Source organism: Typopeltis vanoorti, chromosome 21 (genome assembly GCF_054136105.1).
Source record: "Typopeltis vanoorti isolate ZY-2024b chromosome 21, IOZ_Tvanoo_1.0, whole genome shotgun sequence".
In the NCBI taxonomy this organism is placed as follows: domain Eukaryota; kingdom Metazoa; phylum Arthropoda; class Arachnida; order Uropygi; family Thelyphonidae; genus Typopeltis; species Typopeltis vanoorti.
The window spans coordinates 12,704,379-12,731,113 of NC_143569.1; the positions used below are offsets into that span (position 1 = coordinate 12,704,379).

Consider the following 26,735-nt stretch of genomic DNA (forward strand, 5'->3'; position numbering starts at 1 on the left):
GCCCTTTGAACATAATTTTCCATAACGGGAATCAAACTTCGCAACAGTTTGACTAATTTTAAAAAATTGCCGTTATTTCTTTCATATAATTTATCAGATGATCTGTGAAAAGCTAAATTTTGGCTGCCAAGGAATGTTATAATTTTAATCCAGTGTTCTAAAACACTCGTCCAATGTTTCTTTTCCATTTCATACATGCTTTGAGTCTGGCAATCAATAGTAGTTTTGTTTTTTAAATTTTTATCAAGTTCCTTCCATTTTAAGAAATTTTTCATGTGAGTTAAACTAGTCTCATGTCTAGCAAAGTTGTACTTGCATTTCTCCAAACGTTATAACCTTCTACAAGACTACTTGATTCAGTAGGCGCGAAAGGTTTGCCACAAAAGCAAAAAACAGAATTTAAAGTTTTGGAATAAATGAGCCATGTTCTTGTCACGAGGTCACCAATTTTCCATTTTTCTATTATGTCTTGTTTTCTTCTTCAATAGTTGCAATAGTAGTACTTTCATGCAAACTGGATGTGTGCACAGTTCTTCAACTCTGATTTCTGATGTATCGAGATAGTTGCAATAGTACTTTCTTGCAAACTGGATGATGTGCACAGTTCTTCAACTCTGATTTCTGATGTATCGAGTTGGTTACAATCTGCATCAGAATATTTTAACAAATTTATTAAGAGCCCCTGTTTGTTTCTTAATATCTGCTTCTTTCGCAGCATGACACTTAAGGTTTTGTGCACCGGATAACTTTTTTAAATTTTTGATTCCATTTGTATTTTATACCCACAGGAAATTATTACACAACATGACACAGAGACGGAATAATAGTCCGCACTGTGCTACTGTCAGTAGTCTACTGAGATGAGTACCATATGACTGGTTAACTAGCAACAAATGTTTTGTACGAAAATTCGTTTCTGCGCATAAAAACTATTCACCGTTTCACTTTAGATAGACTGCAGTAGACACAACATTATGCAGCCAAGCATTTAGCCTGCTCTCGCTGCAAAATTGTAAACAGCCGGCTGATCAAAGAGGCGGCAATATACAATTTTTTTAAATTTTTATTCGGTGTATCTGGCCTTATTTATTTTAATATTGATCATTCTAAGAATTTTTTGTTTTTATGATAAAAATTTTGTTTGTTTCTTAAAAATGAACTTATGAACCGTGCCCCGGCGGCAGCGCCCCTTTGTAGCAGTGCTCGCATGCACCGTATGCTCTCCATGCCCACTTCCACCAGCCCTAGTCATGTGAGCGAAGATAAACTCTTATTTATCTTCGTTCACAGGTTCCCATTTTATTTAGAAACCATGCATTGGAATAAGGATCAGTGAATACACATTCTTTAACATAACAAACATATTTATTTAACTAAGATGCAATCATGCAGTTTCATGAATAAATTGGCTCTTCAAAAAATTAAAAGTTAAGAATAATAATATCTCATACACTATACATAAAAACATGCAGCAATGGTATCATACACCAATCTAGAATCTCATCCCAATACTAATTTGTTCATGCAATATATATATACTTCAATCACCAAATTTCTCATATCCAAATTATGCCAATTTTTCTTTAGCCTCTTAGTCTGGAACATATAATCACAATTTAACTCTGTAAATGTCCCTGCAAATATCAGTCAATCTTCTGCAATGTTAAACATACACATAAAGGTTTTACTCACAGTTCTTCTCTTGACACATATATCTGAACTGGCTCTTTCATCTCTTATCTGTTTCCACTGACTTCTTTTTCTGTCCTGGGCCTCAACACTTGCGTGGGCTTCTTTTTCTTTAGCACCGTCGCATCTTTAAAGGTTTTCAGGGCCTGGAGCATATACATCGAAACTGACTGCTTCTCCCTTCTAGGCCTTAACATTCGTACGGGCTTCCTTTTCTTTGGCTCCGTTGCATCTTCGGAGATTGGAGCATATCTCACCGATACTGCCTTTTCGTCCTGGGCTTTTTTCCTTTAGCACTGTTGCATCGTGAAAATTCCCAGGACTTGATGCATATTACGGTTCGACTTCGTCTTTGACATTTCCCTACTTCTCTTTGGACGCCCAACGGACCCGCAATGCTGGATTCTGAGACACTATGAGAGGAGACTACACTTCTGCATACCTGCTTCCTTCCTCGCTTCTGCCTCTGCAGACCAGCATACCACCGTTGCATCGCTGCATACTGCCTCTGCCTACTACATACTGGATCTGCTGCCTCCAGATACCCAGATCCCTCTGAATACCTTGAGTTTATCTTGATCCTTTCTTATACTTCCTCTCGCAGTCCCTGGATTAAGGGTTGAGAACCCCCTAACATTCCCGCACAAAAGAGGATGTAACCTTCAGAGTTGTTGATTACTTCTGTTTCCCACAGAACACACAAAAACAATCTTATTTACGAACCGCGGGAGATCCTTAGATGTTCGCCACCTGGTGTTGCACTGTCCTTGAGACATGCATTAGGTTAAGCTAAAACAATTGAAGGCACTTTACATTTTACAAACAAAGCTTCTAAGCCATTTCTCTAAAATCGGAACTACTTCAAAATAACGGGTCGCTTTCTAAGGCATTGCTTTTGAAATATACAGTTTAACATTCCTACCATTTCAATATCTACTTGCATGGTTTTTCAAATCACAAAATTATAACTACAGTTAATATAAACCTTATGTACAAAATTCGTAATAACAAAATCCACAATCAGTGTTAAATTACGATATCCTTCTATGTACAATGTTTGTGACCTCTGTAAAAGTAGATGCAAAGTTAAGAGAGAGAAAAAAATCCTACTGCATCGAATTTACAACGTCATTCTTCGCAAGTCTCTGTAACTTTCCACTTATGGTAATCCTCTTAACTCTTTACTAATCTTAGTGTTAGACTTGCTGACCCATTAGTTCCACAAGAGACATCATGTGCCACATTATTGTAACAAAGGCGGAATACAATAACTTAACTCTTTACTAATCTTAGTGTTAGGCTTGCTGACCCATTAGTTCCACAAGAGACATCATGTGCCACATTATTGTAACAAAGGCGGAATACAATAACTTACAAAAAAAATATTATTTCAATGAATATTTAACAAGTCTTTTTAGTACATTTTTCTGAATTAAAAACCATGTAAAACCAAATGTGATAAGTTATGAAGTTACTTATCACAAGAAATTTTACAGCAATAATCAATTTCATGAATAGTATAAAGAACAATCCAAGAGAGTGACTCAATTAGTAAGGAAAACAAAAGTGGAATATGAGCAGAAATTGGCAAATCAAGCAAAATAAAAAAAAACGTATAGATTTTTTAGATATGTTACAAGTAGCAGGAAGAATGATCATTGTAAGATGATGTTACAGCATGAAAATGGTATAATGGTAAATGCTGCAGAATTTTGATGAGAAGTAGGATACAGAATTGGATTGAAAACGGCAGTATTCTTTGTGGTTATCAGCTTGGGTTTGTTAGGGGGAAATCGCATTTTACTAATTTTCTTATGTACTATATCAACAACCGTTCAATGCCCATAGGTGTCTAATATTATCTTGATATGATTCTTTGCATTCTATTTTGTGCAAGATGTCAGTTTATGTACTATAACAAGGTGACAAATACCTTAGGCAGGGAAGATGTATATACAGTGGTGTACTTGAATTTCCCAAAAGCTTTTGATAGGCTTCTATACGACAAGCTCTTAAATAAATTGAAACAGATGGGATTGGATAACTTGTTAGTTCAATGTTGCAAAATGTAAGGTTTTGAAATTTGGTAAGCAACGATGGGATGCAAAGTATATATTTTGTGGGGAAACTTTAAAGGAGGTAGAGGAAATGAGAGATCTGGGAGTGGTGGTGGATATGGACCTGAAATTTAGGAGCCACATTGCACAAGTTGTGAAGACATCACATTGGATAATGGCAATGAATGCAGAGAACCCTGACATGAAGGTATAAGGTCTTGATCAGGCCATTATTGTTCACAGATCTAGTCGCAGGATTTTCATCGTGATGACGATATGTTGGAAAGGGTCCAGAGAAGATTCACAATGGTTGTCAGTGGTCTTTGGAATGTGGAGTATAAAGACAGATTGAGAGAATGTAAATTGCAAAAGTCCTGTGAACAGGAGGAAGGGGGATGGATATGGTTGAAACATATAAGCTAGTCAGGGGTTATCAGGTTGACATGGAAGAAATTTTTCATAAAATGGGAGAGAGGGATGGAAGAGGAGGCTATCACTGGAAAATGTATAAAGATGGTGTGTGCAGAGGAGTGAGGAGCAGGTTCTTTGCATGATTGGTGAGTGGAATGCATTGCATGAGTGTGTGTTGTGAATATAGACACATCGAATCATTTTAAAGCATGGTTGGATGAGCATTACCTCCCATGATAAATCTCTGACTCCTTATAGGTTGGATGTTAACAATAATTTATATATATATTATACTCTAAAATGGCTATACTAGTGAACAAAGAGGGAGTTTTTTCAACTCACTGCTGGTGTTCAAGAAATGTGGCTGTGGATTTCACATTAGGTGATGAAATATTGCATTTCATTTAAGGACAATAAGTCATCCCTTACTATGGATGGATTCGAACCCACAGACTTTTTGGTTGGAAAGCAGTCTCATGTAGTAGAAATTACATTATTTTCTATCACAGTTTTATCACTTATTTCATTTCGTAACCTTTCAAAGTAGTTACTCCTGGCAACCAAAATATCTTTATTCCCATTTTTGTCATGTTTTTATCTCTGATTCCTTTTTATAGTATTTTATCCTCTGTTTAAAATTTTTATTTTAAATAGCCTCCAGAAGATTTCATGTTGAGCCCATACACAAGAAGTTGTTTAATCAACTTATAGTATATTAGTATCATATATGGATGGTGGGTTGGGGGAAAGGAGAAACTTGTTTACATTTGATTTAAAAGCTTCTCTTGTATTCCTTGGGAAACACATATGTTGGAAGACACTGTGCCACAATACATCAGTAGCAGGGATGAATGAGGTGGAGGAAAAGAAACTTGTTCCGTGGGTTTCAAGGTGTACTTGTGAAGGGATGTTAGGTTGCAGTTGCATGTGTTCCAATGAATTTAGTACTGACTAGAGGATTATTGATGCTATTTCAAATGAACAGTTGCCATGGAAATATTTATAGAATACACATATTGCAGACACCAAACCCATGTGTTAAAGTGGAAGGAGTGAGTTGGTAACAGATGTGGTATTCATCAGTCTAATTGCCCTTCTCTGTATTGAGTCAAGCATTTTGAGTGGAGCTTCAAAGGGCCCCACTCCATATATAAAAGCATTTTGCAATTTCCTGATTTTTATCTTTTATATTCTTACCAAAATACCAGTTAGTTGTTTTAAGGATACTTGTGACATAAGACTGAATGATATAATCACGTAATCACAAGAAAGATATTTATTTAACCAAATATTTCGGTCTGGAAATAGCAGACCATCGTCGGTGGTATTACAAGAACAGTTTAAAAAATATACAAGCTAGAATACTAACAATAGATCGTTGAAATTAGAACATGCCGCGTGATGTTATATCACTAAGTATGAAACGAAATATTTTGAAGTAGAAACATGATTGAATTTGCTATTAAAAAAAAAAAAAAAAAAAAAAAAAAAAAAAAAAAAAAAAAAATTAATGGTAATCTTGATTAGGCTTTCCCAGATTTTTGATATAGATATGCAGTCATTACGATCCAAGAACATCAATCATCCATTCTTCACAATAAACCTGAAAAGTCTGGTTTGGCTCAACACGGGATTGAAACTGACCACAGCATCCTTTGGTCCAAAACGCGCCTCTTACATAGATCCCGTTATAGGTTCGAACGTTTGTTCAAGGAAAGCGTGGAGGCCTTGCTCCATCATCCCAACCTGAATCGTAATGACTACATATCTATATCAAAAATCTGGGAAAGCCTAATCAAGATTACCCATTAATTTTTTTTTTTTTTTTTTTTTTTTTTTTTTTTTTTTTTTTTTTTAATAGCAAATTCAATCATGTTTCTACTTCAAAATATTTCGTTTCATACTTAGTGATATAACATCACGCGGCATGTTCTAATTTCAACGATCTATTGTTAGTATTCTAGCTTGTATATTTTTTAAACTGTTCTTGTAATACCACCGACGATGGTCTGCTATTTCCAGACCGAAATATTTGGTTAAATAAATATCTTTCTTGTGATTACGTGATTATATCATTCAAAATACCAGTTAGTTCATGCAAAGCTATCCTTTCTTTTAATGTTACATGGTGATCAGCATTCATTTTGATAAAATTATGGCGACTTGCCATGTTAAGTGTTTTTACTTTTATTTCTCAATCTTAATTTCTTCACATTAAGGTTATTATTTAGAGTGTACAAAAACTACATTACAATTCAAACAGTTTATCGAAGTGATACTAATTCATTCGGCCATTATTCTACTGACCTGGATTCTTATGGGGGGGGGGGGGAAGAGCTGATAAAGGCTTGCTAATGTTCATGTGAACTTCTTCCTTTTTCCCCTCTTTTACTTTGCAGTGTCGAGGGTTTTTCTATTCATTTAACTGTAACCGTACTCAAGGATAAGGTTAGCCCTATGCCTCCCAATGTCTGTAGAAGCATTGAGTCCTCAAGGCTGGTTTGCGGGATGAAAAAAAAAACAGATAATCTGGGGAGAAAAACTCTACAGTCCATGCCCAAGACCGACTGACTTGGCAATGTCTGAGAAAGATGCTAAGTTCCTCACGTCAGCAACGGGAATCGAACTCAGGATACTCCTTTCCCAGGCATATGGTTGCAAGGCGCATAGCCACTTGGACTAATATTTATGAACTATGTGGGATTCGAACCCGCAGTCTTTTGACTGGAGAGTGGATACACTACCCACTCGACCAACCAGGCTGGCCTTCATTTAAACTTTGAAGAACTTGATTCAAAAAATTAATCTGTTGCTGATTGAATTAAAAAGAAAAGAGTAGAATTGCTTAAATCATTCACTTCCTGTCCTGCAGACACAGCTGAAGAATCACTTCAGCTGTGTTAATAACACTATGCTAGCGCCTGGGAATTATGGCCTGCTTATGATTCATAAAGAGAATGTGCTGCTTCACCTGATTGTTGAAGGTATAGACTGCCCCAGTTATGCAGCTTGCCAAGAAATTAGTGTTGACACTCAAGTTGGTATGTCATTTTCATTTCTATATACACTTTGTAAACAAAATTAAAATCACACTTGATAAAAGTGATTTATTAGTTTTGACATATCTTCATTTTTCACAAATTTTCATCCGACATCCTCTTTGTCTGGTTATTTTGTGTGGCAAAATGCTTTTTACCTGCAAAAAGAAGGTATAGTCATGGACTCGTCACTCCCCTTCCCCCCATTGTTAACTTTTATATGGAAGCTTTTGAGCAGCATGCTTTAGATTTCTTTACTTTAAAACCCAAAGTCTAACTTAACTATGTTTTTGATGTTTTCATTATCTAGCCCTGCAGCCACCAGACTTTAGACATGCTCCTTAGCTACCTGAACAAACAGCACAAATGTATATAATGTACAATTGAAATTGAATGTCAGAAAACATTTTCATTTCTGGATGCACTTGGCAGTCTTGATCTTTTGGATAAAGGATTAAACAAGAATATAATTTCTTGGCATCTTTAATTTAATTTAATATTTTTATTGCTTTTTTTTTTAAGATGGGAAAGGAGCCATTGGAATCTGCAATGTTTTTGAGACAAATCTGATTTAACTTCAAAATGCTTAGTCTCTCACCATTGTTATACATCACTGATATTCTCCTGGTTAAAAATTAATGAAAAAAAAAAAAAAGTATTTGTCCATGTATGTTGACCATTGTAGTCCTGGAAATTGCAAAATCAAGTTTATAATATGCCAATTTATTTTGAACCTCATTTTGGAGAGGGGAAGGTTCTTAGAAAGATCAGTAAATTTAAATTTATCTAACAAAGTGTTATGTTTTTAACAGTTGATCTTTCTTCAGCTATCACGGCAGAGGTATTGCAACCATTGTTTAATAATCAAGAATTAATGGAACGTGTTAGAGGCCTATTACCTCAAGGAGCTGAAGCAAATGATGCCACAGTTAGTGAACAATTGAGGTCAACAGTGCAGTCTCCTCAGTTCCAGCAGGTAAATTTATTTTCTAATGATTTCAGCTAATCTTTTAAAAAAATACTACACTAATTCATATTGAAATTTAGTCATGAATATTGTTATGAAAGAGAATTTCTATTTGAACTTAAGACAGAATTATCAATTTTATGTCATTCTGTTTAACACTGTTTTCATACATTATAAAATTAAAAAATTAGAATGGCATCTTTCTTTCTTTTACATTGTTTTCTTTCTGAAATAACATCATTTTCGAAATTATCACTACTGCATTCATGATGCAGTAGTTGATAACCAGAAATGCTAATACTGTATTAAAATAAAATATACTTTGATGTATATTTTAGTTTAGCATGAAATAGGCTATCTAGTCAGAGAACACATGCAGTGAACAGATTATTGGATAAAATTGTCTGTAATATCAACCAAACTGTTTTGTAGTGTGTTAGTTTTTATTGTTCAAAATTCTACTGATGTCGAACAGAAGCATAATTAACTGATTTCACGTTACATGGAGAACAGTGATCTCTCAATAGAGCAAACTTGTAGGAACTATAAGAATAATTTAGTATACTGGATAGTTTACTATAGTGATTTTTTTTTTTTTTTTACAAAAGTGGCATTTTTATGGAGTGTCATGTGACTTTTCAGTATCATGTTATAGTGAGCAAGTTGGTTAAAATAGTGTTTGCTATAGTGAGTCAGCTGTGCTTATTTTTGACTCTTAATCTTTGAAAGCATGGTCACAAATATACTTGGTGCAGATACGGCATTAATGCTATTTTTCTTTCTTATCATAGTCATTAAATTTCTGATATGTACCCTCATGTGGTATACAGGATGTTGTGATAGTACTACTTGAAAAGTTTGCATTATTACTAACTTCATATTGACAATTTTCCTCTAAATCAGTCTGTTATTTGTCAGGATTTCAAAATACCAGATCTTATATTTTGTTCTTTTAAGAACATTATTGATCAGTGCATCAATCAACTTAGATATTGACGACGATCCAGCTGATTTGTAAATCAGCTGGATCTTTTCCTGCTGATTTACAAATACTGTAAATCAGGATTTGACTGCAAATTTTATTGCCTCATTTAGTTCCTTAGAATTGAAGGAGGATTCTCTGTGGACCATGTTAAGGAAGATAGTATTAAACCTAATATACACACAGGGTGATATTCAGTTTTTTTTTAAGATATCCTAAATCAAAAATGTCATGATAAATATGTACATGAAAGCCTGCAATGAAGAGAATAAAGCTATCAAAAAAATAAGGACGTAAATACCGGGGAAATTGGTGCTATTTTAGCAGTTAAGATGCATTTCAGTGTGGATAGCAGATTAAATATGGAAATAGTTAATAGAATAAAGCTGATAAGTGGGTAGCCATTTTAACTGGTTAAAACACATAGAGAGAGAGTGTTTAAACGTTAACCAAATGAATCCGAGAATTGGGTTAAAAATAAAAAAAACAGTTGATCACTGACTGGAAATTACAGACATGAGTTCCAAGGAAAATTGAAGATTGAATGGATGGCATTAGTCATGTATTAAAATGAAAATATAAAAAATTAACTTGACACTCTTAATCTATCCTCCCACCTCCCTGTGTTCATTCATCATGATGCTCAGCAAACATGTGATATGCTGGTCTCATAGTCTTTTGTTGCATCACTTGTACCTCCTTGAGTCACAACTTATGATAATTAGTAAGAAGCCAGCCTTCACTGATCAATTTCATCTGTACCAGTGATTTGTGTACCTGCAAATGATGAGCTTACATCAGATAACTGCTGCCATCTCATGTTCATAAACCTGATTGGTATAATTATCTTTATGTGATATGAAGGTTATAAATACAAAATGTTATACTCAGGCAATGACAATAAAGGAAAAGAAGGAGTAGCCATAGTATTTAACACTAAATGCGAGGTTAATCTTCTTGAATGGCAGGCAGTCTCAAGTAGAGTGATGTGGGCAAATATGAGAATGGGGAACTGGACAATGAGACTTATTTGTGTCTATGGTCCCACAGAAGGTTCTACTAAGGTAGAAATAGAGGAATTTTTTGAGGCTTTAGAGAAAGAAACTGAAAAAGGAAAAGTTGGGGATCTAAATAGCAGAGTAGGAAATGATTGTCAGACATACAAAAATATTTTGGGAAAAATTGGAGAAAAGAGCAAAGCTAATAATAATGGCAAATACCGCAAACCTACCAATACAGGACATTATTTACATTTCACTTCCTCACACCACATTTCTCAGAAACTTAGTATTGTGCACATGTTGAAGAACCGTGCCTCTCTCCTTACAACAGATCAACAAGACCTCCAGGAAGAACTATCCCTGATATCCACCAACCTTACCATGAATGGATTCCTCGAAGACTCGTCCACAAGATACTTTTCTCTGAACCCCGACAAAGACAACAAGATGATGTACGTTATATTTCTACCATCGTCATTCCATACTTAGGAACAGTTTCCAATAAGATTGCTAGACACCTTAGACCACATAAAATAAGATTGGCCTTTAAACACAGAAACGATTAGACAATTCTTAAGATCTCCAAAAGATAGCCATCCTTTCTTCAAATATGCTGGAGTTTATAACATACCATGCTCGTGCAGCTTGAATTACATTGGCCAAACTTCAAGGAGCCTTGAAATTAGGTAAAAAGAACATATAGGTGACGTCAATAATAACAGAGAAGAAAAATCAGGGTTAGCGTTTCATTTCTCAAGATCGAACCATACCATAGAGTGGGATAGAAGCACAATTCCTTACATGGAGGAGGACTTCCACTCTCGAATTTTTAAAGAGGCTACAACAGTTGCCCACTGTACACAAAACCTTAACAGGAACCAAGGACTAATCGTGCCTGTGATCTGGAAGACCCTTATCAGATCCTTCAACTCGCCAGAACTGAATTATAGTGCCAACTATAGAACGTTCCTAAATAACAACAAATGAGATCATCCACGCTCTATGAATGTATTGTACGCACTCTGTTCTTTGTTTAATATAATTGGAATTGGTTGATTTTAGTTTGTAACAGTTTTTTTACTTTTTAGTTCCTTACATCAGTTATGTACCCTGAAGATGCCAACAGACTTAGTTGGTGAAACTAGTTGGTATAACTTAGTTGTTTATTATATACACTTGATCAATATAATTCCAATAAAAGTTTTTCCAATGGCAAATACCTGTTGGATTTCTGCTCAGGACATGGACTGGTTATTACTAACACCATGTTCCAACATAAAACGTTGCAAAAATTCACATGGAGAGAAGAGGCAAGGAAAAAGAAAGTCTCACTGACTATGTTATTATTGATAGTGATGTTTTCTCCCTGGTGAAAGACACCAGAGTGTACATAGGATTTGAAATTGGAAGGGATCATCATTTAGTCTCGATTAGGATAAAATTGAAATTCATTTTGAAAAGAAGAACATGTAAGAAAGTTTTAAAGCAAATAAAAGTTGAGCAGCTCTCAGATATGAACTGTAGACTAAAATACACAAAGATTATTGAAGAAAAAATAAATGAGTTTCAGAACAGGAACTGAACCTTGGAGATTCGGTGGCAAGCCTTGAAGAAAACACTGCTTAATTCAGCCAGAGAGGCATGTGGTGAGGTTGTCTGCAAGGATAGAAAAATCAGAACTCCATGATGAACACAGGAAGTTAAAGAGGTTGTGAAGGAAAAGAAGAAAGCATATCAAAAGTTCCTGGCAAATAAGTCAGCTTGTGCTCTTAGAGAATACAGAGACAAAAGTCATGGAAAGACTTTGGTAAGAACATAGAAAATAAATATGAAGAAGGTGGCAAGATATTCTGGAGGTTATTGAAGAAGCTCAGAAATGGAACGAAGAGTGCTGTAAAAGGAATTAGAGATCATAAAGATGACATGAAAAATTGAGAAAAATATATCCTTGAAGTATGGAGTAATTACTTCGAAAAATTGCTGAATGAAACAAGCAGTGAAAGCACAGTGATAAAAAACACTCAACAGGTATACAATCAGGAATACATATCCATACTTGAAATAGAAAAAGCCACCAAAAGCTTGAAATGTGGAAAGGCAGCAGGAGTAGATGATATTCGACCAGAAATACTGAAGCATGGGAATATAAAAGTCTTGCAGTGGCTGCACTGCATAGTTCAAAAGGCTTGGACAGAGGGATAAATTCCTGATGATTTGAGTAGAGCTCATAGTACCCATATATAAAAATGGAAATAAAACTGAATGTGAAAATTATAGAGGTATTTTCCTACTGAGTATTCCTGGTAAGATTTATGCAAGTATACTGGACTTGCCAGTAGAGGACTGCATGGTGTGTAGTGTTTGTAGAGAGCTCTCAAAAAGATAAGTGTTATTTTGAGTAATAATTGGCAATATTGCTTGAATCTTAACGTAGTATTGTTTACTTTTGGTAACCTAGTGTGTCTGTGTGATTTTGCATTATTTAAATTAGTATTTTGATAAGATACGATAGATAGCGTAGCACATGGCACCGATGAGAAGAAAGACTGTGGCGTCCAAATCTTCGCCGTCTTTGTTTAAAATTTTTAACTTAAGGCAGTTTGTTCGGTATAACATCTGTGGGATGTATGTTTTTCCGAGAGTGACTGCAGTTTGGTTACCAAAAGGATTGTTTACTTTTGGTAACTTAGTGTGTCTGTGTGATTTTGCAGTATTTAAATTAGTATTTTGATAAAATACGATAGATAGCGTAGCACATGGCACCGATGAGAAGAAAGACTATGGCGTCCAAATCTTCACCGTCTTTGTTTAAAATTTTTAACTTAAGGCAGTTTGTTTGGTGTAACGTCTGTGGGATGTATGTTTTTCCAAGAGCGGCTGCAGTTTGGTTTGATAATGATAGTGGTGGGAAAGTGTAAGGAAAGTGAGGATTTGAAGTGTGTCTCAGGTCGCAAGATTGATGTTGTTGATGAAAGCCAGAATGTCATAGGAAATAGTGATATGATAGGAATTTGCGATGTAGTACCAGATAGCATTGAGAGCGGTGTTGAAAGTGAAAGTAAAAATACAGAGCGAGAGAATGGTTTATCGGATAAAAAAAAAAACGAAGAGTTAGTTGCAATGAGGGAGATCGCACAGTTGTGCGGAGTGATACATAGGGTGAAGTGTCAGCTGGAGCCATTGCAAAATCGTTTACTGAACGCATCAGCTAACGGAAAGAAACAAATGTGTGATAAGAAAAATAAGAGTATGATTTGGAGTGTAAGAAAAATTAAAGAGCAAGCGTTTTACGGTGATTCATGAGTAAGAGGTGTAATTGATAAGAGTTTGAGAAAATCGTACTTTCCGGGTGCAAAAATTAAGGATGTCGGTCTATTAACGCGCAAAAGCAGGTGAAAGAAATGATAGTAGTGGCAGGAATGAATGATTTAAAAGATGAAAAAATTGCTCTGAGAGAGGATTTGAAGGAATTACTAGAGGTAGCAAATGAAAAGAGTGAGAGAGTTAAGATAGTGAGTCTGTTGCCACGGTATGACAGAGAAGAGTTGAGGAGGGCCATAATTGCAAATGACTATGCGCAGGTTATGCAGAAGGAGTGGTGTGGAGTGAGTTTGATGGGCGAAAGGATTTATACAAGATGGATGGTTTGCATCTGAATGAATTTGGTGTGTGGAGACTGGAAAAAGTGTTGTTGAATGAAGTGAAAGTGGATGTGCAGAATCAGGGAAACTAGAGTTATTATTGGGGGGGGGGGATTGATATGTAGACATCAGGGAGGCAGTGAGTGTAAGAATGTGTATAATATGCCCGAGCTAGTACAAAGGACAATAAATCAAAATGGGATAGCTAGTATAAGGCATCAAGATAGGGGTGGGACTAACGGGCTTCTGCATTTCATGTATACTAATGCCAGGAGTATTAGGAATAAAAAGGAAGAATTTTTAGCCTTGTTGGCTCTTCCTGGCCACAGGTTATTGGCATTAGTGAAACATGGCTTACAGAAGATGACATAGCTAGTGGGGGTGGAATGAAGGGTATAGTGTGTTCAGGAGGGACAGAGAGAATAAAATGGGGGGAGAGTGTTATTGATGATAACTGGTGAACTGCAGGATAGAGAAAAGAGCACATTTGAGGCTATTTGGTGTGAGATTGAGACTAGCAGAACAAAATATACAGTTGGGTGCTGCTATAGACCAGGTGATGGAATAGATGGAGATAATATGCATAAGCAAATAGATGCAATGAGTGGAAGGAGGGTAATTATTATGGGGGATTTCAACTATGATAACATTGATTGGAAGGAGGAGAGGACACATGGGAGGAAGGAATTGGATTTTATGCGGTTATTAAGGGATAACTTTGGAAGAAATTTGTTTCTAATTTAGAACATGATTTATATAAAATAAGACCCAATGTATTTTGAAACACTTAAATGTAGATACCAAAGAAAACATAAATTAAACACCGAATTGAAATTAGAAGAATTCCTAAATTACTACACAGAATTGTGGACAGACAAGTATTTTAAAAAAAGACTACTGGCAAACAATTAATGAAAAGGAAATAACTAAAGAAGAATTAGAAATCAGCCTGAAAGAAACAAGAAAAGGAAAAATCACCTGGAGAAAATAAGCTAGGTTCAGAACTATATAAAATATAAAGGAACAAGATTCAAAGAAAGACTTATTACTTTTAAATAAAATTTATTCAACTGGTATCCCCCCAATAGAATGGAAAAAAGCAATTGTGATTATTATCTTTAAAAAAGGTAATAGAGATGACCCTAAAAACTATAGCGGTATCAGTATACTAAATTCCTGTTACAAAATATATAGCGGAATCTTAAAAAGCAAACCAATGAAATATTCTGAAAACTTTATTTTAGAAATACAGAATGGATTTAGAAAAGGACGATAATGTATAGACCCAGCCTTTTGCCTAAAATTAATAATAGAGAAAAGAAGAGAATACAATTTAGAAACACATATTGCATTTATCGACTTTGAAAAAGCATTTGGCAATGTTAAAAGAAACATTATTTAACATATTAAAAGAAAGACAAATACCAAATAATATCCTAAAAGCTATCACAAGTATATATGAAAATAATCAAATACAAATAAGAATTAAATCATGCGCTATCATATACAAGAGAGATAAACCAAGAGGTCCGACAGGGATGTCCCCTCTCAGCAACTCTTTTTAATATCTACTTAAATGAAATAATAAAATGGAATAAAAATTTACATCAAGGAATTAAACTTTTTCCTATAGTGAACTTAAACGCTCTCCTTTTTGCCGACGACCAAATAATAATTACAAATTCTGAAGATAACTTACAGAAAGCTATTTTAGATCTAAATGAGATAGCCAAAGATTATGGTATGATAATATCAAGAGAAAAATCAAAATCTATGGCCTTTAAAGGACAAGATCCAGTGTTAAATTGTGAATGAAGATATTTTATATATTATAATACTTCATTCATATTTAACATAATCCACCATGTCATAAGCAAGACTTGTAAACATTATTTGTTATTAGTCTCTTGCTTATAATATGTTATTCATATAATTGCTTTGAGTTTTGTTTGTTATTAATTAATTATATAATCTTAGGATATGTATTTGTAATAAAAAAAGACTATATAAAAATGTCATTCATTTTATTTACTTTATTTTGTGAAATTATTATAAAAAACTGTGTGTATATAAATTTAAATTACCTTATGTGAACCGTGATATATATTTTTTGTTATTTCTATAAGTAAAGGTAATTTTATGGAATTCTACTGATGAAATTTGATTGCCTACTGACAGAGAAGCGGAGTTTATTTTAGTTAGCTCATGCGGAGAGCGTGAGCTATTGTGTATAAAGAGAAAAGCCAGTTCATATAAGCTAAACAGGTTAGAACTGGATTTTGGCAGGAAAAGGAGAACGTAGTTGATTGGAAAGAAAAAGTAAAAAGAGAAGCCTTAGAGACAGCATAGAGATCAGTAACGAGTGGCAGAAGGGAAGTTGATATGTGATGTAAATCGACTAGGAAAGGACAAGGAATTAATAGGCATTTTGAATTACTTCTATGGGAGTTCTGATACTATGATAAATTCCAAATGGTTAGTGGAAGAATAGTGCAGAACTGAAGTTAATACATAGAAGAAAATAAGGAATTAGTAGATAACTTAAACCAAGTGCATCAAGACTTGTGTATTTCTGCGTCTATAATTCAGTTATTATAGTGGAAGATTTCTTTGAATTGTGTTGCCATAAAGTAAAAGTCAACCAGAATTTCAAATGTGCCTATGGGAATTCGATGTGTAGAAGCAGTAATCCGGTAAGAGTTGTCCTTTCTATAACCTGTGAAGCTATAACAGTTAACTCCGTTGGATATATTTTGACCTTAGCTGCAATGTTATGTCAATTGATGGTCGGATGTCAGATGTACTGAAGTACTTCATCATCATCATCATCAAATTCCTGCCATGCACCCTCAAGGGGTGTACAGGATATGATAGTACTACATGAAAAAAATTACATCATTACTAACTTCCTATCTACAATTTTCCTCCAAATCAGTCTGTTACTTGTCAAGACTCCAACATTATCAGATCTTATATTTCTATCGTCTAAGGCACTTTGTACCGTATCAATCCACCTATATCTTGGTCATCCTCTGGGTCGTTGGCAGAGAACAAAACAAGTGTTCCAACCTGGCAGAGAACACTTGTTTTGCTAATCTTTCTTCGCCCATTCTGTTCAAGTGACCATACCACCTGAGATTAGCTCTGCTAATCTCAGGTGGTGTGGTCACTTTACTTCAAGTACTTCAGTACTTTTCGAGGGAAAAGTACTGAAGTACTTTCCCCTTGAAATAATAAGTGTTATGTTGATCTATTAAGTGTTAGCTGACTGAGAAAGAATATAGTGTAGCCTGTCATAAGATTAGTTATTGTAACATTTGGAAGGTTAAACCTTTAAGAACTATTCTCAACTTGATTGACTGAGCATAAAGAACTGAAAAATGAATGTTTGATAATTAATGGATTGTAATTATTCTGAATACTTTAAACTGAGCTAATATATTTATGATTTAATTCATCTAATTGGGTAGAGAGAACTATGTGAAAGAATTACTGATGCTTTAAGAATTAAGAAGTGTCAACATTAGCCATAATATCCTCAAACCTTAATAAAAAGTTACTAATATCTGAATATGAATTTTTGAAATTGTTCAATTTGATAATCTTTTGCAGATAGTTATACTTGAATGTATATGTTGTACTATTCCACATTAAATGTTTTCTTTTGCTGAGTTAAACTTGGTATTTGCCTGATTTTCTTTCATTGCACCGCTCATAAAATTAATCGGACCTTTACAGAAGCCTTAAAAGCTATTAATAACCTTGGCCTGAAGATAAAGTGATAATATAAGTATAGTTGATGATTGATTCCTCTATATTATATAGACTAATCTGAATATAGGGTGGTGCAGTATAATATAAATTTCTTTATATTCAGATGATCATCAATCAACAATTAATGAATAAAAACAGAATTTAAAGAGGTAAAGATAAGATTAACAAACCAACAAAAATGGAACAGTCAGTTAGGTAGGACGTTCCAACACCAGCAAGAACTAAAATAGTAATAAATAACAAGATGAATTCATAACATAACAGGTGAATTCATTTAACTACCTAGGATGTATGATCACATATGAAAATGAAAACTATATAAACGTAAAAATTGCAAAATAATTATGGTATGATAATATCAACAGAAAAATCAAAAACTGTGGCCTTTAAAGGACATGATCCAGCGAGAACTAAAATAGTAATAGATAACAAGATCTTAGAACAGGTGAATTCATTTAACTACCTAGGATGTATGATCACATATGAAAATGAAAAAGATATAAACAGGTGTAATTAACTCTATATTTAAACCAAACCTAGTTCAAAAACAAACCAGACTAAAAGTATACAATACATTAGCCCTACCAGTCTTAATGTATGGAAGCGAAATCTGAACAATAAAGCAAAAAGACAAAAATTAATAATAATAGCAGAAAAGAAGTTTATGAGAAAAACTGCAAAGTATACCCTATTTGATCACAAAAGAAACGAAGAAATTATGAAAGAATTAAACCAAGAACCAGTAATAGAAAAAGTTAAAAAATATAAACATAAATGGATGGAACACGTTCATAGAATGAAAACGGAAAGATTATCAAAACAAGTGTTAAAGTACAAGCCATTACGAAAAAGAAAACCAGGACATCCTCTACGATTCAACGATGACTTCTAAGGGCGGAACAGGCCATGCTAGGCCTAAATCCTTGATGCGCATGATGATGATTAAGGGATAACTATCTGGGACAGCATGTAATGGAAAACACTAGGGGTTCGAGAGTGCTTGACCTTAATTTCGAGAGTAATTGCATCTGAGAAAATTTGACTAATGAATATGACCACGTTGCCAGCAATTGGTGAGAGTGATCATAAGATCTTGACCTGGGAGGTGGCTAAATGTGTGGAATTTTCAATTAAGACAGGGTACATGTGGAATTACTGGGCTGGTAAGTATGACAAGCTTAGAAGATTGCTTGGTTCAGTACCATGGCATATAAAACTGCAAGGACTGGATGTTGATAGTGCATGGGAGATGGTTAAGGAGCATTTGCAGGAGGTAATGGCTGACTGTATACCTAGAGTCCGAATAGTAAATCATGTAGGGGTTTAATGGATGAATAACACCATTAAGCTTGAGCTGCAAAAAAAGAAAGAAAGAAACAACTGTGGAGGGAATTAAGGAGAAAGGTGATGCAGGCACACGAACGGTATAAAGTGCAGGCCAGAAGGGTAACGAGTGTGGTAAGAAATGCAAAAGCGGATTATGAAAGGGAATTAGCCATGCAAGCTAAAGTGAATCCCAAACAGTTTTTTCGATATGCTGCAAGTAAAAGAAAAAATGTATACGGCAGAATGATTTTAAGGAATGCCAATGGTAGGGAGGTAACTGAATCAGTTGATATAGTGGAATTACTGAGCGAGCATTTTGCAAGAGTATATCATCCAGGTGGTGATATTGCAGGAATGAAGGAACCAATAGCTTATATGGGAATTGTGGTGACTGAAGTGGAGGTGAATAATCTATTACAAAACCTTAATGTGAATACATCTGTGGGATTGGATTGTATACCAGCTCGGGTCGTATGTGAAGAGGGTAAAGAAATATCATTCCCCTTGACCATTTTGTTTAATTTGAGTCTCGGGTCAGGGTTAGTCCCGAGAGGGTGGAAACGGGGAAATAGTTCCACTACATAAAGGAAGTTCCAAGACTGCTGTTGCAAATTACCGACCGATCAGCATTTCAGAAATCATTGTCAAGGTTTTGGAGATATTAATCAAGAGCAAAATACAGGAATGGATAGATGAAAATGGGATACTGTATAGGGGACAATGGGTTTTGTGAAGGGTAGATCATGCCTCAGTAATTTGCTCACATTTTATAACACAGTGACGGCTGAACTGGATAAGGGTGATGGGTTTACAGTGATACTGCTGGACCTTGCTAAGGCCTTTGACAGGATACCACGTGGAATTCTAATCAGTAAACTACAGCATAAGGGGATGGATATATTTGAGACAAGCAAGTTATTGTACCTCTGTACCGAGCCTTGATAAGACCTTATCTCGACTACTGTGCCCAGATTTGGTCACCTAGGTTTCTTCTTGATGGGGAGGAGGTGGAGAGGATCCAGAGGCGAGTGACCAAGATGAGAGCAGGTCTATGGAATGAACCTTATGAGAACAAGTTGAAGATTTGTGGGTTGCAGAAATTGGTTGATAGGCGGAAAAAGGGAGATATGATTGAGACATTCAAATTGCTAAAGGGTTTCTATAGGATTAATTCAGAGGATATTTTTGAGATCAGGACTGGTGGTGGGAGAACTAGGGGACACCTATGGAAGCTGGGCAAGTGTGTTAGGGCTGGGATCTTTACTTTTAGAGTGGCAAATGAGTGGAATAATCTACTAGAATCTGTTGTGGGTGCTATGACGGTGAGTGAGTTCAAGGCAAGGTATGATAGATACTGTGAGAATGTCATATAGTTGTGTGGACATGATGTTTAGGGCCTCCCTCAATGAGTCTAAGGACTCCCTGAAGTCGCCCGTAATAATAATAATATATGATTGGTGAGATGGATAGGAGAGTGGTTGATGGAGAGATATCAGAGAGTAGTTTATTCAAAAGTGGAGTCCAAAAGAAGGCCTGTTACTAGTGGTGTGCCGGAGGGTTCTGTTCTTGGACCACTACTATTTAATTTGTTCATTAACGATATAGGAAAGGATCTGAGAGGAACTGTTCATTTGTTTGCTGATGATGCAAAGTTGGGTAGAGCAATTGTGAGTGCACAGGATGTCAAAATTTTGCCGGATGGTTTGGATAGTTTGGAGGACTGGGCTAAGGAGAATGAATGTCAATTTAATTTGGCAAAATGCAAGGTTATGCATTTTGAGGTGAAAAGATTAGCAGCAATATACCATATTGGTGGAACTGTACTCCAGGAGATTGACAAGGCCAGGATTTGGGAGTGTTGGTGGATAGGGAGTTGAAGTTTAGGGGGCACATTGCAAAAGTGGCTAAATCAGCTCATCAAATCACTTGGTTTCTGAAGAATACTTTGAGGAGCAGAGACAAGCAAGTTATTGTTCCTCTATATCGAGCCTTGATTAAGACCCCATCTAGACTACTGTGCCCAGATATGGGCGCCAGGGTTTCTTATGGACGGGGATGAGGTGTAGAGGATCCAGAGACGAATGACCAAGATGATAGCAGGTGTATGGAATGAACCTTATGATAACAGGTTGAAGATTTGTGGGTTGCAGAAATTGGTTGATAGGCGGAAAGGGGTGATATGATTGGGACATTCAAATTACTGAAGGGTTTCTACAAGATTAATTCAGAGGATATTTTTGAGAACGGACCGGTGGTGGCGAGGACTAGGGGCCATCCATGGAAACTGGGCAAGAGTGTGGTTAGCAAGGGTGTTAGAGCTGGGTTTTTTACTTGGAGAGTGGTAAATGAGTGGAATATGCTGCCCGAATCTGTTGTGGGTGCCATGACTGTGAATGAGTTCAAGGCAAAGTATGATAGATACTGTATGAATGTTGAATAGTTGTTCTTGACATGATGTTAGGGCCTCTGTCGATGAGTCTAAAGACTCATTGAGTTGCTCGTAATAATAATACTTGAGAAACAGTTGAGAAGAATTGTGGACGAACAGCTTGGGGAAGAACAAGCTGCTTTCAGGATCAGATCTTCACTTTATTACAAATAGTTGAGAAATCATGGGAATATAACAAAGATCTGTATTTAAGTTTAATCGATCTAGAAAAGGCATATGACAAGGTGCCAAGAGAGAAAAGCTATTCAAAACACTACAGTTACGAGGTGGTATCAAAAAGTTTTGATAACAGTTTTGTAACACGCCAATAGATGCATGCACAGTCACAGGTAGCACTGATCTTCATAACTCAGTGTGCCAAAAGACATCGGGAGCCGTGCAACTGTTGCTGTTCTGACCATGTGAGTTACCACATCTGCGATTTCATTATGGACAGTAAGTTAGAAAAAGAGTGAACATGATATTCTGTGTTAAACTGGAGAAATCTGCTATAGAGATGCTTGACATGATTCGACAAGTTTACACCAATGCTGTAATGAGTCGTTCGAGGTGTTTTGAGTGGTACGCACGCTTCAGTAGCTGAAGAATGTCACTGGAAGATGATGAGAGATCAGGAAGACATTCAGCAAGCTCAACCTCCGAAAATGTCGAAACCATTCATCAACTTGTGCATGAGGATCATTGGAGACCATTCCACAACATTGCTGCCATTGACGGTGTGTCATACAGAACAGTCCAGGCAATCCTCACGTGTGATTTGAACATGCGCCATGGTGCTGCCAAGTTTGTTCCCAGGCTGATGACCCAGGAGCAGAAGTAACACTGCAATGAAGTCTGCCAAGAACTCCACCAGAGTGCTATGGATAACCCATCCTTCATGTCGAGGATAATTACCGGTAAAGAAACTTGGGTGTATGGGTACGACCCTGAGACGAAGCAACAGTCTTCATAGTGGAAGAGCCCATCATCTCCATGACCGAAAAAGGTGAGGCAGGTCCGCAGCTCGACCAAGTGCATGCTCATCATCTTTTTTGACATTTGTGGCATTGTGCATCGAGAATTCGTCTGCAGTGGCCAGACTGTCAATAGTGAGTTCTACTGTCAGCTTTTAGGCATCTGAGGGAGGACATTCGGCAAAAGCGACTGGATCTATGGTGCGCGTGAAAAACTGGATGCTCCGACAACAATGCACCCTGTCACCGAGCTCTCCTTACACGTGTTTCTCGCCAGAAACAACATGATCTCTCTTCCACACTCACCCTACTCACCAGATTTAGCTCCTGCAGCCTTTGCCCTATTCCTGAAGATGAAGATCCAGCTCAAAGGTCACCTATTGACACCATTGCGGAGATTGAGCACAAATTGCAGAGGGTGCTTGACATGCTTCCAAAAGAAGACCTCTAGGACACATTCCAGAAGTGGCAGGAACTCTGGGAGCACTGTATTGCTATGGAAGGGGACTATTTTGAAGGTGATATTGTGTAAATGTAGATAAATAAAGTAATTTCTTGTAAATAGAGCTAGTCTCAACTTTTTGATACCACCTCGCATATGGTGTCAATGCGGCATTATATCAAACAATAAGTAGTCTTTATTTTGAGTTGTGAGTCAGTAGTTAGAATTGAAGGAAGTACTGGAAGGTGGCTTGATATTAAATTTGGTGTTAGACAAGGATGTACATTATCCTTTCTGTTATTTATTATCTATATGGATCACATTATGAAGGAAAGTGGTATTAAACCTGATATTAAAATTGGAGATGTTAATGTCAGCTCTTTACTTTATACAGGTGATGTTATGATTCTAAATAAATCCGCTAAAAGTCTGCAAGATTCCCTGACTAAATTGAATAACTGTTGTAATAGATATGGTATGAAAGTCAGCAAAAACAAGACAAAGACAATAAAAATAGGCAGGAGCATTGAAAATGTCAACTGCATTGTGAATGGAGAATCTGTGGAACAAGTAAAACATTTCAGCTACTTATGCATGATTTTTAGTGAAGATGGTAAATTAAATATGGAAATTGACAACAGAATCAACAAAGCTGGCATGGTAGGAAGTCAATTGAATAAATTCATATGGAATAAGAGAGAAATTAGTCGGAACACTAAATTAGCTGTGTACAAGACAGTGTTCAAACCAATTTTAACTTATGGATCTGAGAGTTGGTTCAGAAGTAAAACACTTGACCAAAGACTAGAGACAGCAGATAAGATAGTCCTGAGAGAGATTAGAGGCGTGAACAGATGGCATCAATGGCAATATCATATTAAAAACGAGGATATTAGGAAAGAACTTGACCTTGTCAGCATCCAGGAATGCGTTAGCATTTCTAATCTCAGTTGGTATTTGTCACTTAAAACGGAATGGGAGAGGAAAGATTAGCAAAACAAGTGTTCTCTGCCAGGTTGGCAGGAAAATGACCCAGAGGAAGACCAAGATACAGGTGGATTGATACAGTGAAAAGTGCCTTAGAAGATAGAAATATAAGATCTGATAATGTTGGAGTCTTGACAAAATAACAGACTGATTTGGAGGAAAATTGTAGATAGGAAATTAGTAATGATGTAAATTTTTCATGTAATACTATCATATACTGTACACCACTTGAGGAATTTGATGATGATGATAGTATGTTATAAAACACATCACTGCTGTACAAAGGCAGATTTGTTTATGCACTCCCACCCACATTACATTTATACTGTTGGTTGATAACCTGACCTTTTCAGTATATAGGAAACCCACTTACACAAGCAAAGACATTTAATTCCCTCCCCTCAACAATATGGTATCATGAAAACATTAATCGTTAGAGCCTATAACCTTTGTTCCAATGAGGCCTCTTTTGCAGCAGAATTCACTCATATATCCACACTTTATTATCTAATGTTTTCCACAAAATAATCAATCCTTACAACAATCCTTGACTTTCTCTCCAGAAAGATTTTAGTAATGCTATCATCATCCTCTATGTCTGAGGCACTTCAACAAAAATAGCCAGAATCTTAAAGAAGTACAACCTCTGCATGACTTATAAGGCTCATTTGAAACTAGCCACCTTTATTTGCTCCATTAAAAACCAAATCCTTCCTCTCAGTTTCTGAGGTATATAGAGTTCCCTGTTCCTACAAGTTAGCCTACTATGGACAGACATGGAGATCAGCCAACGTCTACATGAAAGAACATAAAAAATGCATCTGTAGTCACAACTATATATATATATAGTACGAGTCTGACCTTGCAGACCATGCTTTAGATATAAATCACAGAATCATTTGGAAAAAGATCACCATTCTTCATTACAGTAAATTTAGAAGAGAAAGGCTGTTTTTAGAATCTGCTGCTGCTCTTAAAAATCAGCCTAATTTGAATAAATATAGTTGCATGAAATTTCCAAAATATGGGAAACACTAATACTTCAAGGTTCCAGTTTACATCATAGGCTTCTCACAGGTGTCCACGGAGAGTGTGCCCCCCCCCCCCCCCCTCCTTGTTAGGACTAGTTTTTTGTCCATGTGTTTCACTTAATTTTGTGCTGCCTTTGTGTGTGTGTGTGTGTTACAAGTCTCATTTTGTACCCTGACAGTGTGTCTGTAACTGAGGTGAAATATTGGAAGAATTAAATCCTATTTTTAATCCTTTCACCCTATTAAACTTTTAACATGAGTCAATGTTTTAACTACATGGCCAATACCAGATCTCTCTTGATCATACCTATTGATTCTAAAATCCTGTCTTTAGGTCTTCTAATTGGGCCTAGATATTGCTTGCCTCTATTCTGTTATGGTATCTTTAACTTTCTCAGAGTATTTCAGGTGTTCTCCTCATTAATGTGGGAGAGTTTCCGAAATGAAGGAAAGAGTGTTGTATGGTGACTCGTTATTAAGAGGAGTAATAGATGGGAGTGTAACTAAATCGTACTTACCAGGTGCGAAATTTAAGGATGTAAGTGAGAGTATTAGAGTGCAAAAACAGAGGGTGAAAGAATTAACAATTGTGGCGGGTACGAATGAATTGAAAGGTGATAAATTTTTTATGAGAGAGGACTTGAAAGTATTGTTAAAGGTAGCGAAAGAAAAGAGTGACAGAGTTAGAATGGTGAGTCTGTTACTGTGGTATGACAGAGAGGAGTTTAGAAGGAGGGCCATAATCGCAAATGACATTATGCGCAGGTTATGCGGATGATGTGGTGTGGAATTCGTGGACGTGTGGAATGAGTTTGATGGGCGAAAGGACTTATACAAGATGGATGGCCTGCATTTGAATGGACTTGGTGTGCAGAGACTGGAAAAAGTGTTGCTGAATGAAGTGAAAATGGATGTGCAGAACCAGGGAAACTAGAACCACCAAGGAGGGGTGGGGGTGGATATCCAGACATCAGTGAGACAGTTGAGTGTAAAAATGTATATAATGTACCTGAGCCAGCACTAAGGACAAAAAATGGGACTGGGATATTTAGAATAACACATCAAGATAGGGGTGGGACAAAGGGATCACTGTAATTCATGTATACTAATGCCAGGAGTATTAGGAACAAGAAGGAAGAATTTTTGGCCTTGATTGGCTCTTCCTGGCCACAGGTTATTGGCATTAGTGAAACATGGCTGACGGAAGATGATATAGTTAGTGGGATAGAATGTGTAGGCAGAGAGAATAAAATTGGGGGAGGGGTGTTATTGATGATAGCTGATGAACTACAGCCAAGGAGAATTGAAGTATTGCAGGATAGTGAAAGGAGCTCATTTGAGGCTATTTGGTGTGAGATTGACACTGGCAGAATAAAATATACAGTTGGGTGCTGCTATAGACCAGGTGATGGAATAGATGGGGGAGATGGTATGCATAAACAAATTGATGAAATGAGTGGAAGGAGGGTAATTATTATGGGGGATTTCAACTGTGGTAACATTGATTGGAAGGAGGAGAGGATACATGTGAGGAAGGAAATGGATTTTATTCAATTATTAAGGGATAACTATCTGAAACAGCATGTAATTGAAAATACTAGGGGTATGAGAGTGCTTGACCTGGTAATAGTATCTGAGAATTTGACTGTAATGAATATGACCATGTTGCCACCTATTGGTGAGAGTGATCATAAGGTCTTGACCTGGCAGGTGGCTAAAGGTGTGCAATTTGTGATTAAGACAGGGTATATGTGGAATTACCATGCTGGCAAGTATGACAAGCTTAGGAGATTGCTTGGATCAGTACCATAGCATGTACAACTGCAAGGGCTGGACGTCGATAGAGCATGGGAAGTGGTCAAAGAGCATTTACATGAGGTTATGGCTGATTGTATACCTAAGGTCCGAATAGTGAAACAAGGAGGGGTTAAATGGATGAATAACACCATTAAGCTTGAGCTGCAAAAAAAGAAACAACTATGGAGGG

At 36.3% G+C, this 26,735-nt stretch overlaps 1 protein-coding gene across 2 annotated transcripts in view; it reads left to right on the top strand.

Annotated features, from left to right (window-relative positions):
• The window catches only part of LOC150094626 (proteasomal ubiquitin receptor ADRM1-like), a 209,431-nt gene that overhangs the window by 156,470 nt on the left and 26,226 nt on the right, over positions 1-26,735 (top strand). Inside the window, exon 8 of one of the 2 annotated variants that reach the window (XM_090410846.1) lies at positions 8,008-8,171. In XM_090410846.1, the coding sequence (XP_090266972.1) occupies positions 8,008-8,171 (164 nt within the window). The remainder of the gene's footprint in view (positions 1-8,007; positions 8,172-26,735) is intronic. The other variant, XM_090410847.1, reaches the window with a different exon arrangement.